General features: G+C 41.0%; 2 protein-coding genes across 5 annotated transcripts in view; one reads left to right on the top strand and one right to left on the bottom strand.

Annotated features, from left to right (window-relative positions):
• INTS7 (integrator complex subunit 7) overlaps positions 1-5,110 on the bottom strand; it is an 83,136-nt gene extending 78,026 nt beyond the window's left edge. The window contains exon 1 of the mRNA XM_010853021.1: positions 4,814-5,110. Within this exon, the coding sequence (XP_010851323.1) occupies positions 4,814-4,907 (94 nt within the window). The 5' untranslated portion in view covers positions 4,908-5,110. The remainder of the gene's footprint in view (positions 1-4,813) is intronic.
• Positions 5,111-5,237: 127 nt separating this feature from the next.
• The window catches only part of DTL (denticleless E3 ubiquitin protein ligase homolog (Drosophila)), a 91,081-nt gene continuing 81,868 nt past the window's right edge, over positions 5,238-14,450 (top strand). For all 4 annotated transcript variants that reach the window (XM_010853025.1, XM_010853023.1, XM_010853024.1 and 1 more), the window contains exons 1-3: positions 5,238-5,413; positions 11,266-11,391; positions 12,184-12,282. In XM_010853025.1, the coding sequence (XP_010851327.1) occupies positions 5,362-5,413; positions 11,266-11,391; positions 12,184-12,282 (277 nt within the window). In that variant the 5' untranslated portion in view covers positions 5,238-5,361. The remainder of the gene's footprint in view (positions 5,414-11,265; positions 11,392-12,183; positions 12,283-14,450) is intronic.

The raw sequence follows: 14,450 nt of genomic DNA on the forward strand, positions 1-14,450 counted from the left end.
TGAGTCTGAGTGAACTCCGGGAGTTGGTGATAGACAGGGAGGCCTGGCGTGCTGCGATTCATGGGGTCGCAAAGAGTCAGACACGACTAAGCGACTGATCTGATCTGATCTGATCTATTTCATTATCAATTTCTTCATTGAACATACCGTCAAGTTTTCCATGCAGCATTAAGCTCACCAGCACCTCAGATAGCAACTCCAACCCCTGCATGTCCTCCTTTCTCATTGCCCAGGCACAGGAAAGGGAAACTGCTCTCTTCTCCAATGCTCTTTGATCTCATCCCTCCCAAGACCAACCTCACAGAAAGCACGCATGCTGAGTGGTGTCTTCTGCAGTAGCTTCTCCTTTCCACCCAGGGTGGAGATCTTGCGTACATTTTCCTAAATCATCGGGACACTTCCCATCAGCTGACTTAAAAATCTTTAGACTGACAATTTTTAGTGAAAAAGTTACACTAACTGAATAAATTATGTGAGGTATGTCCTTTATAATGCCTGTACTATAGAAATGACGTGCTGTATTATGAAATGTCCAATATACGTAAGTTGTACTTGATTTAACAGTTAACTCTGTTTGCTTTGTCTTCATAACTCAGGCGGCATGGTTATCAGCTTAAAACTTTAAAAAGGGGAAGGCAAAAAGACCTCTACATAGGAGCGAAAGTGATCCTCAAAAATGTAAACCAATCCATGTCAGTCCTCCACTTAAAAACTTTCATTGTCTTCTCAATGTACTTTGCATAAAATCCAAACTTCTTGTCCTAACAAGGCCATATTTAATCTAGTCCTGTCTGATTCCTTAGGTGAGCTTCTTTTTTTTCTTTTTTTTCTATAGGTAAGAAGTAGATTTATTCAAAGAGAAACACACTCCATAGATACAGTGTGGGCCACTACAGAGGGCGAGTGCTGTGGTCTTGAAATGCGGCCATGGTTAGTTTTTCTGGGCCGGACAATTTCATAGGCTAATGAATGGGAGGATTAGTCTATCTATTTGCGGGGAGGGGAGGAGATTTCCAGGAATTGGGCCACTGCCCACTTTTTGGTCTTTAAAAAAAAAAAAAATTTATTTATTTTTAATTGAAAGATAATTGCTTTACAATACTGGTTTGATTTCTGCCATACATTAACATGAATTAGCCATAGTCTATATCCCCTCCTTCTTGAACCTCCCTCCCTCAGGTGAGGTTCTTAAAGCTGTTTTGTTCACTAATACAGCTCCAAGTTTAAGTGCCTAACACAATGCAGGTGATTAGTAAATATTTATTAAATGAATTAATGACTATTATATGAATGATTATTGTCCTGTGTTACTAACTACATCCTAAACAAACGGACTTCAGTCGGCTTTAAAAGAGCATCCATTTATTCCTAGAGAGATCAGAAATAAATACCTTACTGCCATGCTTGCTCAAAATGCTTAGAACAAAGTGCAACAGTCATAACCATATAACAGGTTATCAGTTCAGTTCAGATCAGTCGCTCAGTTGTGTCCGACTCCTTGCGACACATGAATCGCAGCACACCAGGCCTGCCTGTCCATCACCAATTCCCGGAGTTCACTCAAACTCATGTCCATCGAGTCAGCGATGCCGTCCAGCCATCTCATCCTCTGTCGTCCCCTTCTCCTCCTGCCCTCAATCCCTCCCAGCATCAGGGTCTTTTCCAATGGCAATATTTCCCAAGTGGGTTTCTTGACACTCGTACTACAGATACTTCTTTATAATGGAATTCAAGTATCACATCTGTATATCTAACTGCCTACCCAACATCTCCATTTGTATGTCTAAGAGATAGCTCAAATTCAATAGTCCCACAAGGATCTGATTTTCATCCACTCGGTAAATGACAATATATACTTCCAATAACTCTGACCAAAAAAAACCAAGAAACCTCTGAGTTTCTCCTGACCTCTTATTCTCACATCCTCAACTAATTCATTAGCCAATCTTGTTGGCCCTACCTTCAAAATACATACATAATCTCAGCACTTCACACAGCTTCCCTGTAACCTGGCCCAAGCCACTATTCTCTTCTCCCTGGATTATTACAACCACCTCCTCTCTACAGCAGTAGCCCCACTGGTATTTGTGGAGCATCCATGCATTCAGACAACCCCAGACCAACTTCCACCTGTAAAATTCTGGGTTGGTCAAAAAATTACTTTGCGTTCTTCCGTAAGATGTTATGGAATGGAATAACATCTTACATCACCCAAGGCACTGCTGGGAGGATTAAACATGATCTAGGACCAACACCTGGTTTACAGGTAAACACTCAGTAGCCATCTATACACTTCTTACAGGTCTAAAATATTCCTATTTCAACTTTTGGGAAGGAAAAATTATGTTACATTTTTTTCTGACCACAACTGCAAGTTTTTAGGAATTAAAGAATTCTAGATCTCTCTCTTCAGAGTCCTATCCCAATTCTGTTCTACACTACTGTACTGCTCTGCTGTCATGGGATGAGCCCACCCAGACCACAGTGGTAGAAAATTTCTTTAGAATTAGTAGAAATATTAGATATGTAGACCTGCAACTCTTATTGGGGAATAGGGAAGGAATTAACAGAATGGGGAGGAAAAGGTTATGCAGTGTTTAAAAAACACATCTGATATTATGATTTTCTGTTTGAGAAGGAAAAAGCCCTATAGTTTTCCTTAAGAGAAAGCAAAGCTCAACATAATTTTCTTGGATGATGGACTTGCACTACTGTGACTCAACCAAAGGAATATCTCATTGGAGTGTTATGACACTTTCATGTTGATCAAAAGAAGTTAAACGTTTGTTTGTTTGTTTTTAGGTCTGAGAAACTCTTATCTGGACCAACTGCACTTTAAATGTCTACAGGGTAAAAAAAATTTTAAGTCCCAGAAAAGTTAACATAGTGTCCAAGTCAGAGGGCTGGGAAATGGCTCCAAATGGACTTTAAAATCCTTCTAACTTCTGCTGCTGCTGCTAAGTCGCTTCAGTCATGTCCGACTCTGTGCAACCCCAGACGGCAGCCCACCAGGCTCCCCCGTCCCTGGGATTCTCCAGGCAAGAACACTGGAGTGGGTTGCCATTTCCTTCTCCAATGCATGAAAGTGAAAAGTGAAAGTGAAGTTGTTCAGTCGTGTCTGACTCTTAGCGACCCCATGGACTGCAGCCTACAAGGCTCCTCTGTCCATGGGATTTTCCAGGCAAGAGTACTGGAGTGGGGTGCCATTGCCTTCTAACCTCTAGTCCAGTTCTTAATATACTACACACTGGCTACAGTTAATCAAAAATTAACTGTATACCAAGTGATGTTTCCCCCATTCAATAAAAATAACAAGAACACTGAAACAAAAGAGTCATTGAAATACTTTGAGTTCTCTACTAAGAAACACCTGCCCTTGCCTTCCAAATCCCTATCTAAAAGATAAGGCAAATCCCTTCTGCATTTAATAAGGACTTTTTTGCATACCATTATATCACTTAATATTTACAACAATCTTGCCAGCTCAGTAGTATTTTACTGATTTTGCAGAGAAAAAAAAAACAAGATTAGGTTTGGTTAAGTGACATGTCCATGATCATAAAACTAGCGAAATTAGAATTCAACTCAAGTCTCCCCAAAGCTTCTACTACTACACCAAGCCTGTCCCGTCCCTTCACTGCCCTAAGGAAATAGAACGCATCTGCAGAGAATGTGTGTGAAAGTCGCTCCATCATATCCGACTCTGCAACCCCAAGGACTATACACTCCAGGGAATTCTCCAGGCCAGAACAGTGGAACTGGTAGCCTTTCCCTTCACAGGATCTTCCCAACCCAGGGATCGAGTCCAAGTATCCCGCATTGTAGGTAGATTCTTTACCAGCTGAGCCACAAAGGGAGCCCAATTAAATAATAACTAAGACTTTATTTTACCGGTTTTTAAGATGACTCTCAGTTTCAGAGATGTTAATATGTGAAAAAATAAGTATCTTAATGGATGAAATAGGATATACGTCGTCTCACTTACTGTGTTTTTAGGACTTAATTGTAGTTTCTAAGTAAAACTACTTCATCTCTATCGATAGGCTTCAAATATCCCCTTTAAAACTACCAAATATGGGAAATATAGTTAGAAAATCATCAATCACACACAAGCTCCCAAGTAAGTCCGGATTCTCTAATCTTTCCATTGATCTGACCCTGCCCTTAAAGTACACTGCTTTAATTACACTAAGCTTGAGCCACAAGCGAAGCCCAAGAATACTAGCGTGGGTAGCCTATCCCTTCTCCAGCGGATCTTCCGGACCCAGGAATCGAACCCTGCATTTCAGGCAGATTCTTTAACCGGCTGAGCTATGAGGGAAGCAGAGAATGAGCAGGGGCTATGCTTTTCGGATGTCTTGGCCCTATTTGTGACCTGCCTAGTAACCGGCAGGTAAGAATTACAGAAATCAAATGAATCGCTGTAAAGTCGGTGCAAGATGCAGCAGTCTTGGTGAAGACCTGGTCTCAACTGCACATACTGAAAAATAATTTCATAATTTCAATACAGCACTTTAAGAAACTGCGTGGAAAATCGCGGGGCTGTGCCCTCAAGTGGTCCAAACGAGCCTTTCGCGGGAGCTCTCTACTTTTTCAGCTGTACAAGGCCAATATAGCAACGCTGCCGTTTTCTGCCAGCCTCCCAAAGCCCCGAAAAGCCCTGGGCTCACCAGAGGCAAGGGCGCCCGACCCCGCCCATGCCCAGGAAGCACCGCGCATGCGCCTTCCCAGCTTCTCGCGCGGCTACCACCACCTGGTGGCGCCACTTCCCCCCACATCCGTTTCACCCGCGCAGCCCGCTCTTTCGAAATACCTTTGTCTAACTCCATAAGGGCAGAGTTAGCATCCAGCTCCTGTTCGCCATAGCCGGCATCTGCCAGAAAAGACTTAGTTGAGTTTGACGCCATGACCCATACAGTTACTCGATTAGCCTATTCATAGAGATTGCAAACTCGGCCCCACCACCGCCATCTTCTTCCACCACCTTCTCGCGGATTTTTCCTCCGCGCTCTGTCAAGCCGTGTTACGCATGCGCCCTGGGCTCCCAGCCGTTCGCCAGCGCCCCTGCGGCCCCCCGCGCAGGCGCTCAGGGAGCTCTGGAACGCTAGGTTCCCGCGGCTGGGCGAGAAGGAGGCGGGGCTTCGAAGGGGGAAGTGACTCGTACGCGCCCGGACGCCGCGGCGAGAGCCAATCAGAGGGCGTGACGTCAGTTTGGCGGGGAGTTTGGTGACCGGGGCTTACAGTGGCGGGAGTTGGAGGCATTAGCTAGTCGTGGTCTAAGGGGCGCAGGATACAGTTTCCCCTCAATCTGGAGGCATTTCCACGGCTTTTTCCTCAGTTGAGCGTTTTCCTCCGTCCCAGATGCTCTTCAATTCGGTGCTCCGCCAGCCCCAGTTTGGCGTCCCGAGAAATGGTGAGTAACGGCCCTAACCGCTGTCTCTTGCCGGCGGGATTCACCTCCCCCAGAACAACTCTTCGGACCAATGCCGATTTCAGTTCAGTTTCCCAGCCGCCGAGTTCTCCCTCAGCCAGAATGAGTTCGTACTAGCTAGGAATACTGAAGAAAGCCGCACTTGCGTGCCCTCGAGATACTTTTCGTCGTAATCGAGGCTTTTTTTAGTCGTGTAGGCTGAGGGAGGGAGGGACGTTGAGTTAACTGACCTCCATTACGGTTTATGTCTGTTTTGCACGTTAACTGGAAAACGCGTGCATTTTCGTGTGTGTGGCTTTCTGAACGAACAGCTGTGTGAGATCGTCAAGGCTCGTACTCATTGATTAATTCATTCATTTGTAGTGGAAACAGTGAGCCCTACCGTTTGCTATATACACCAGAGAATAGGATCGGCTCTTAAAAAGAACTCAGTCAGGCAGAGAGAACAGAACATCTGCTTCTAGCATGGCCAGAATTTTTTCTTCCTGATTAATTCAAGGGTATGAAAATTCGTAGTGATACAGTGAAAAATGCCCGTAAGCACATTTCCCACAAATGACCACTATTAATAGATTGAAGTGTTTTATTCCAAAATGTTTTTCAATGCCAGAAGTAGGAAGTATTGTTATTTGTGGAAGTGGGATTAAAATGTTTTATCTCTTTACTTTTACGATGGAACTTGGAAATACTTCATGTTAGTATATAGGCTTCCAATTTATTCTTTCCAGTTCTTGAAGTTCCTTAGGTTAAAACATTGGCAATAAGAATTTTGAGCTTTAGGTTTTAGTGTCATCAACCTGAAACTTTCTGGTAAGTTTTTGATAAGGGAGTTACCACCCAAACTAAGCTTGGCTGCAAATGAAATCTCATTCATTTAAAGATGAACAAGTTCTTTTTCCCCTTGAAACCGTGTGGAAAACAAAAAGAAAATGTGAGAAGTGAGCTTTTTATATTTAAGGCATAGGTCTTGAAAAAAGATATTGAGCAGACTGGGGAGTAGCTCCTCAACTTCCTTCCTCCAATCTAAAATTCTACCATCCTTATCTCTTAGACAGTCTTTTAAATTATATTCTAAAAGCCTCTCCTTTCTGTCTCTGCTGCGACCTTGCTTTACTAACTTCTGTATCCTTGGTGTCATGAATGTCAGTATAGCATGGAAGTTAAGAGCTGTGTCTTCCTGATTAATTTCACCTCCACTCCTTACTTGTCTGTGTGACCTGGATCAAGCTATGTAGTCTTTCTTTTGAAACAGATTCTTCTCTTAACTCTACATTCTGTCAACTTTCTTTTTATCTCTGATTCATAAATATTTTTCCGGGAAGGGTAAATTTTCCCCTCTACCCTGATTGAGTATGTATGGACTCATTGAGTATAGTATGCTGGACTAATTTATTAGACATGAGAGATTAGCAGGAGAAAAACAAATTTTAATTCATGTGCATGGAGATCTCATAGAAATGGTACCTAAGAAGTGGCCAAAGCAGGCAGCTTTTATACTTTTCAGACCAAAAAAAAGGCAATAAATTTGTGAGGAATTGACAGGACAAAGAAACTTAAGTTTGGGCTACGTAATTAGTGAGGAATCTAAGCAGAGTTTGGGCTTGAGGTAGTAAATTAAAAGAAGTTACAAGGTTTGTTTACACAGGCTTCTTGGCTCTGAATTTCCTCTCTGTCGGATAAGGGTGACCTTCTACCTCCAGTTGCAAGGAGTGCACCTTTCATAGAGATTTATTTCCTGCTTTTCAGGGAGACAGGAAGGTCAGGGTTTCCTTCTTGCATCAGCTGCTTCTCAAGCAACTTCAATTCAAAATAATCAATATGCTGTTATGGTATGTTTTGAGACAGCCCACACCAAGCCCCCAAATACTCATTCATTGTTTTGTGTTTAGGCACTGAAATTCATTCATTGTTATATATCATGCACCAAACTTTGTAGGACCATCTTTCTTCTTTCGTGATCTATACTAGGCCCCTTTTCTGTTTCTACCAACTCCCATGGTTATCATAGCTGTAACCAGGATTTCTTCCACTACTACCTGCAACCTTCTACCTATGAGAGGTGTATAAGCATCTTCATCCAGGTGGTCAGTCCCAGAAACATCTCAAACTCATGTACCAAAACCAAACTCACTTTTTCCCCTAACCTGCTATATTACCTACTTTAGGAAATGGTCTCATTGTTTTAAACTGGTCTTCACAGTCAGAAACCTGAAAGTCAATCAGAATTCCTCCATTTTCCTCAAGATACCCTTTCAGAGAAGTTCCCTTAAAATCTCCTGAATCCTTCCTTCTCTGTGTCTTCACTGATTTTGCCTCTTCACATATTTTGGATCTATATTATGCTTACCATTCTGTTTCCCTCAATTGGACCTTTATACCTTCTTGTCTGGACTATAACAAGTCTCTTGAATGGCCTCTTAGTTTCCCTCTTTACAGTTTACTTCCCATATTGCTGCCAATGATCTTTCTAAAATGAAAGCTGATTACTCTTCTGTGTATTTTAAAATTGATCTTGAGGTTTTCTTCAGAAGTTTAAACAGATGCAAAGGATATATCATTTCTGACCATATTGTGTTTACCTTCTTAAATGAAAATGCTGCATCGGTCTTTAAATTGTGTCTAATACACTATAAATATTATAGTAATGATTTAATAGTCACATCAACCATTTTTTAAAGTATAAACTGCTAGATATTCTACATAGTTTTTTTTCCCTTGAATATATTCCCACTTTATTTTTCCCACAGATTTATCCTAATGTAATTTGACTTTAAGCTTGAAAAGTCATTTTTGTGATCACCCTATCTTACTCTGTAAAAAACTGTATGTTAATATCATTTTAGAACAGAGGCTTTTAAGGCCTGCCTTTCTGTCTGTAGATGGATATTTGTGAACTCTACAACATAACTAACTATTGTATTCATATTATTCTCTTAGTGGTCTTCAATGGCTTGTTTACAATGATATCTGGCCTTAAGGCAATGCCCCCAGGAGTAATGACTAAATCTGAGTTGAATTTCTTTGCCTCCTTTGTATTCCTTCAGGTTATTTCTGTGAACCTGCAGAACTAGATTTGTGTGAGATTATATCAGGCTAAAATGTCTTCTCCAAATGACATTTTTTATATCACCAAAAGTAAGAATTGAGAGTACTCTAAAATGTGCATGAGTTTCTTAATTATTTAGACTGTTCTGTAGATTGTAGCTTCATTGTTTCCTCCAATGCTTACTATATTTGGTTCTCAGTAACTGTATACTAAATGAATGTTTTATATATTTGAAATATGTTAACCTACACAGCAAAATGGTAAAACAAAACCTTATAGATGGTTTACTATTTTAGGACCATAGTACACATCGGGTCTCTGACCCAAGCAGAGTAAGCTTTTCCTCCACTCTGAATTTCTTCCTCTTTCATATATTCATTGAGCACTTACTCCCCTTTCAAAACTTGTGTTTGATTTCACCTTCTTTAAAGACTTCCAGACCCTACCTACTACTACTATTCAGGGCTTAAAATTGCTGTGATAAACTTTAAGATACTATGACTTGTTACCGTTAACGTTTTAGAGTCCTAGAATTTCAGTGCTGGAAAGGAAAGAGAGAGTATAAGAACTAATATTTACTTGTGAATATGTTAGTGGCATGAACCTAACAGAAGCAGAAGATATTAAGAGGTGGCAAGAATACACAGAACTATACCAAAAAGATCTTCATGACTCAGATAATCACAATGGTATGATCACTCACCTAGAGCCAGACATCGTGGAATGCAAAGTCAAGTGGGCCTTAGGAAGCATCGCTACAAACAAAGCTAGTGGAGGTGATGGAATTCCAGTTGAGCTCTTTCAAATCCTAAAAGATGATGCTGTGAAAGTGCTGCACTCAATATGCCAGTAAAGTTGGAAAACTCAGCAGTGGCCACAGGACTGGAAAAGGTTAGTTTTCATTCCAGTCTCAAAGAAAGGCAACGCCAAAGAATGCTCAACTACCGCACAATTACACTCATCTCACACGCTAGCAAAGTAATGCTCAAAATTCTCCAAGCCAGGCTTCAACAGTACGTGAACTTCCAGATGCTCAAGCTAAATTTCGAAAAGGCATAGGAACCAGAGATCAAACTGCCAACATCCATTGGATCATCAAAAAAGCAAAAGAGTTACAGAAAAACATCTACTTCTGCTTTATTGACTATGCCAAAGGCTTTGACTGTGTGGATCACAACAGACTGGAAAGTTCTTAAAGAGATGGGAATACCAGACCATCTGACCTTCCTCCTGAGAAATCTGTATGCAGGTCAAGAAGCAACAGAACTGGACATGGATCAACAGGCTGGTTTCAAATTGGGAAAGGAGTACGTCAAGACTGCATATTGTCGCCCTGATTATTTAACTTATATGCAGAGTATATCATGAGAAATGCTGGACTGGATGAAGCACAAGCTGGAATCAAGATTGCCGAGAGAAATATCAATAAGCTCAGATACACAGGTGACACACTACCCTTATGACAGAAAGCGAAGAACTACAGAGCCTCTTGATGAAAGTGAAAAGAGGAGAGTGAAAAACCTGGCTTAAAACTCAATATTGAAAAAACTAAGATCATGGCATCTGGTCCCATCACTTCATGGCAAATTGATGGGGAAACAGTGACAGACTTTATTTTTGGGGGCTCCAAAATCACTGCAGGTGGTGACGGCAGCCATGAAATTAAAAGATGCTTGCTCCTTGGAAGAAAAGTTATGATCAACCTAGACAGCATATTGAAAAGCAGAGACATTACTTTGCCAACAAATATCCATTCAGTCAAGGCTATGGTTTTTCCAGTGTTCATGTATGGATGTGAGAGTTGGACTGTGAAGAAAGCTGAGCACCAAAGAATTGATGCTTTTGAAGTGTGGTGTTAGAGAAGACTCTTGAGAGTCCCTTGGACTGCAAGGAGATCCAACCAGTGCATCCTAAAGGAGATCAGTCCTGAATATTCACTGGAAGGACTGATGCTGAAGCTGAAACTCCATTACTTTGGCCACCTGATGTGAAGAGCTGACTCATTGGAAAAGACCCTGATGGTGGGAAAGATTGAACGCAGGAAGAGAATGGGCCTGACAGAGGGTGAGATGGTTGGAAGGTATCACCAACTCAATGGACATGAGTTTGAGTAAACTCCGGGAGATGATGATGGATGGGCAGGGAGGCTTGGTGTGCTGCAGTGCATGGGGTCTCAAAGAGTCAGACACAACTGAGCGACTGAACTGAACTGATGTTAGTGGCTACAGTAGGTGCATTGACATTGTGGGTTGGCCAAAAAGTTCATTCTGATTTTTCCACACCACCTTACCAGAAACCTGAACGAACTTTTTGGCCAACCTCATACGTTATTTCCTTTGACTCCGACCATTGGATTATGTGTGATGTTGCTAGTAACTTAAGTTTGCAGTAATGATTTAGAACTCTAAAAACATAGAATTTTACTTGATAAGAATGACTGGGTAATCTTTGTGGTTATTTTTCGTGATTGTCACCAAAGGATGGTGGAAGGAGTAACATACAAAGGCCGCTGGTGTCTTGCCATCTTAAATACGTTAGCAAGAGTCTTCATTCAAGATGGTAAGCCCAAAGCTCTATCTCACCAGAAGTTGAGAAGTGCTCTTTCATTTTTTCCTTAGGACCACTTAGGAGAATACCTGAAACTGTATTCCAGAGGGCCATGGATAGTGAATAGATCTATAGTAAAGTATATGAAACTTTTAAAAGTTAATTTTTGCCTCTGCATTTGTTGGAAGTACTGAAATGTGATGATATATTAGAATCTATAAGGAATTTTGTCTTCCTTTAGGATGGTCTTCACAGTACCCGCTACAGTCCCTGCTCACTGGCTATCAGTGCAACTATAATGACGAGCATACTTCTTATGGAGAAACAGGAACCCCAGTTCCTCCTTTTGGATGCACCTTCTCTTCTGGTAAGAGAGTTACTGAATAAGCGAGGCTTGGTCAGAAATGATCTGCTTCACTCTTTAGAGGGAAAATATCCTATGCTGTCTCTCTTTTAACAAAAAGTAAATTAGTTGGTAGAGTTTTTCTAATATCTCCTCTCTTCTCATTTATAAAATATACTTTTCTTAATCTCTGTGCATAATTATATATTTCTGCTAAAGCATAAGATTCTTAGAGCATCATTTTTAGTTTGTTTGTTTTTATCTGATATCAGGAAAGGGTTACAAAGGTTCAGCCATCATGTTGATCTCATTGAATCTATCTCTTCTGCAGTGCATTGGGAACATATTCACAGAAGTAGAAGTGCTTGTCCCTGCTGCTAAAAGTTTAAGAGAGGAAAAGTAAAAAGTTGAGGAAAAAGGATATTAATTTAATAGGGTTAGCCTGCTGGAGGCCTATGTCATGTGTGCCCCCTCTTTTTTTTTTTTTTTTGCCATTGGCCAGTACCACTCTTGTTTTGTTCAGGTATCATTCTTGACTCAGCTCCCCTTTAAATAAGAGATGATCTGAAGATTAGTATTTTTTAGTCACTTACTAAATTAGATATTATGGCAAATTTTAAAGCCATCCTTAACTCAGAAAAACCTCTACTATACCAGATGCTATATGGGCAGAATTGTCTTGCCTCTTTCCAAATAGGTTCTTTGTGTTTACCTTGTATTTTTCAATTAATCGATATTATGTTGTTTATATATAGCTTTAAACTTGGCTTTAACATTTATTCTTACTCTTTATTTTATTCTTTATTTCTTACGTAGCTCCCAGTATGGAGCATATACTAGCAGTTGCCAATGAAGAAGGCTTTGTTAGGTTATATAACACAGAATCACAAACCAGTAGAAAGAAGTGCATCAAAGGTAAGTCAAGATTTAAAATATTTGTTTTAATATTTTTAATTCATAAAGCCTCAAGGAAATTAGGCTTCTGGCATAGCTCAGTTGGTAAAGAATTTGCCTGAAATGCAGGAGACCTGGGTTCAATTCCTGGTTGGGAAAATCCCCTGGAGAAGGAAATGGCAACCCACTCCAGTATTCTTGCCTGGAGAATCCCATGGACAGAGGAGCCTGGCAGGCTACAGTCCAAGGGGTCGCAAGAGTCAAACACGACTTAGCGACTAACCCACCACCACAAGGAAATTACTATTTGAATAAATTCTCAGTGATACTCACTTCTGATTAAGTTTGTTTAGGGATCAGACCTGAAAGTAAATGGTGGGCTGCCTTTCTGTCAATAACTGCAGCAAAATCTTTACTGGAAGTTAAGAAAAGTACATTTTAGGATTAAAAACAATTTTTCTTTTAAAAAGTTAAATTTTTTTATACTTAATGTGGGGAAACATTGCTTCAAAATACTTATATTGAACAAGTGTCTTTTATGCATAAGGCAAAGTTCTGATGACCTTAAAGAGATGACACTACCCTTATGGCAGAAAGTGAAGAGGAACTAAAAAGCCGCTTGATGAAAGTGAAAGAGGAGAGTGGAAAAGTTGGCTTAAAGCTCAGTATTCGGAAAACTAAGATCATGGAATCCAGTCCCATCACTTCATGGGAAATAGATGGGGAAACAGTGGAAACAGTGTCAGGCTTTTTTTTGGGGGGCTCCAAAATCACTGCAGATGGTGACTGCAGCCATGAAATTAAAAGACGCTTACTCCTTGGAAGGAAAGTTATGACCAACCTAGATAGCATATTGAAAAGCAGAGACATTACTTTGCCAACAAAGGTCCGTCTCGTCAAGGCTATGGATGTGAGGGTTGGACCATAAAGAAAGCTGAACGCCGAAGAATTGATGCTTTTGAACTGTGGTGCTGGAGAAGACTCTTGAGAGTCCCTTGGACTGCAAGGAGATCCAACCAGTGCATCCTAAAGGAGATCAGTCCTGAATATTCACTGGAAGGACTGATGTTAAAGCTGAAACTCCAGTACTTTGGCCACCTGATGCAAAGAGCTGACTCATTGGAAAAGACCCTGATCCTGGGAAAGATTGAGGGCTGGAGGAGAAGGGGACGACAGAGGATGAGATGGCTGGATGGCATCACCGACTTGATGGACATGGGTTTGGGTGAACTCCAGGAGTTGGTGATGGGCAGGGAGGCCTGGCGTGCTGTGGTTCATGGAGTCGCAAGGAGTCGGACACGACTGAGTGACTGAACTGAATACAAAAAGGTCTTAATAACCCAGATAATCACAGTGGTATGGTCCCTCACCTGGAGCTGGACTTCTGGAGTGTGAAGTCAAGTGGACCTTAGGAAGCATCACTGTGAATAAAGCTGGTGTAGGTGGCAGAATTCCAGCTGAGCTATTTCAAATCCTAAAAGATGATGGTGTTAAAGTGCTACACTCAGTGTGTCAGCAAATTTGGAAAACTCAGCAGTAGCCACAGGACTGGAAAAGGTCATTTTCCATTTCAATTGCTAAGAAGGTCAGTGCTAAAGAATGTTCAAATTACCATACAACTGTGCTCATTTTACATGCTAGCAAGGTTATGCTCAAAAATGTAGGCTTCAGCAGTACATGAACTGAAAACTTACAGAGGTACTAGCTATGTTCAGAAAAGTCAGAGGAACCAGAGATCAAATTGCCAACATTGGTTGGATTATGGAAAAAGCAAGGAAGTTCCAGTAAAACATCTACTTCTGCTTCATTGACTGTGTTAAAGCTTTTGACTTGTGGATCACAACAAACTGGAAAATTCTAAGAGATAGGAGTACTAGACCAGTTACCAGACAAGGAGGTAAGACCTGACTGATTCAAAATTGGGACAGGAGTATGACAAGGCTGTATATTGTTACCCTGCTTATTTTACTTATATGTGGAGTGCATCATGTGAAATGCCATGCTAGATAAATCACAAGCTGCAATCAAGATTGCCAGGAGAATAGCAACAACCTCAGAGATGCAGATGATACCACTCTGATGGCAGAAAGTGAAGAGGAACTAAAGAGCCTCTTGATAAGGGTGAAAGAGGAGAGTGACAAAGCTGGCTTAAAACTCAATATTCTAAAAACTAAGATTGTGGCATCCAA

Source organism: Bison bison, unplaced genomic scaffold, assembly GCF_000754665.1.
Source record: "Bison bison bison isolate TAMUID 2011002044 unplaced genomic scaffold, Bison_UMD1.0 scf7180017864322, whole genome shotgun sequence".
NCBI lineage: Eukaryota > Metazoa > Chordata > Mammalia > Artiodactyla > Bovidae > Bison > Bison bison.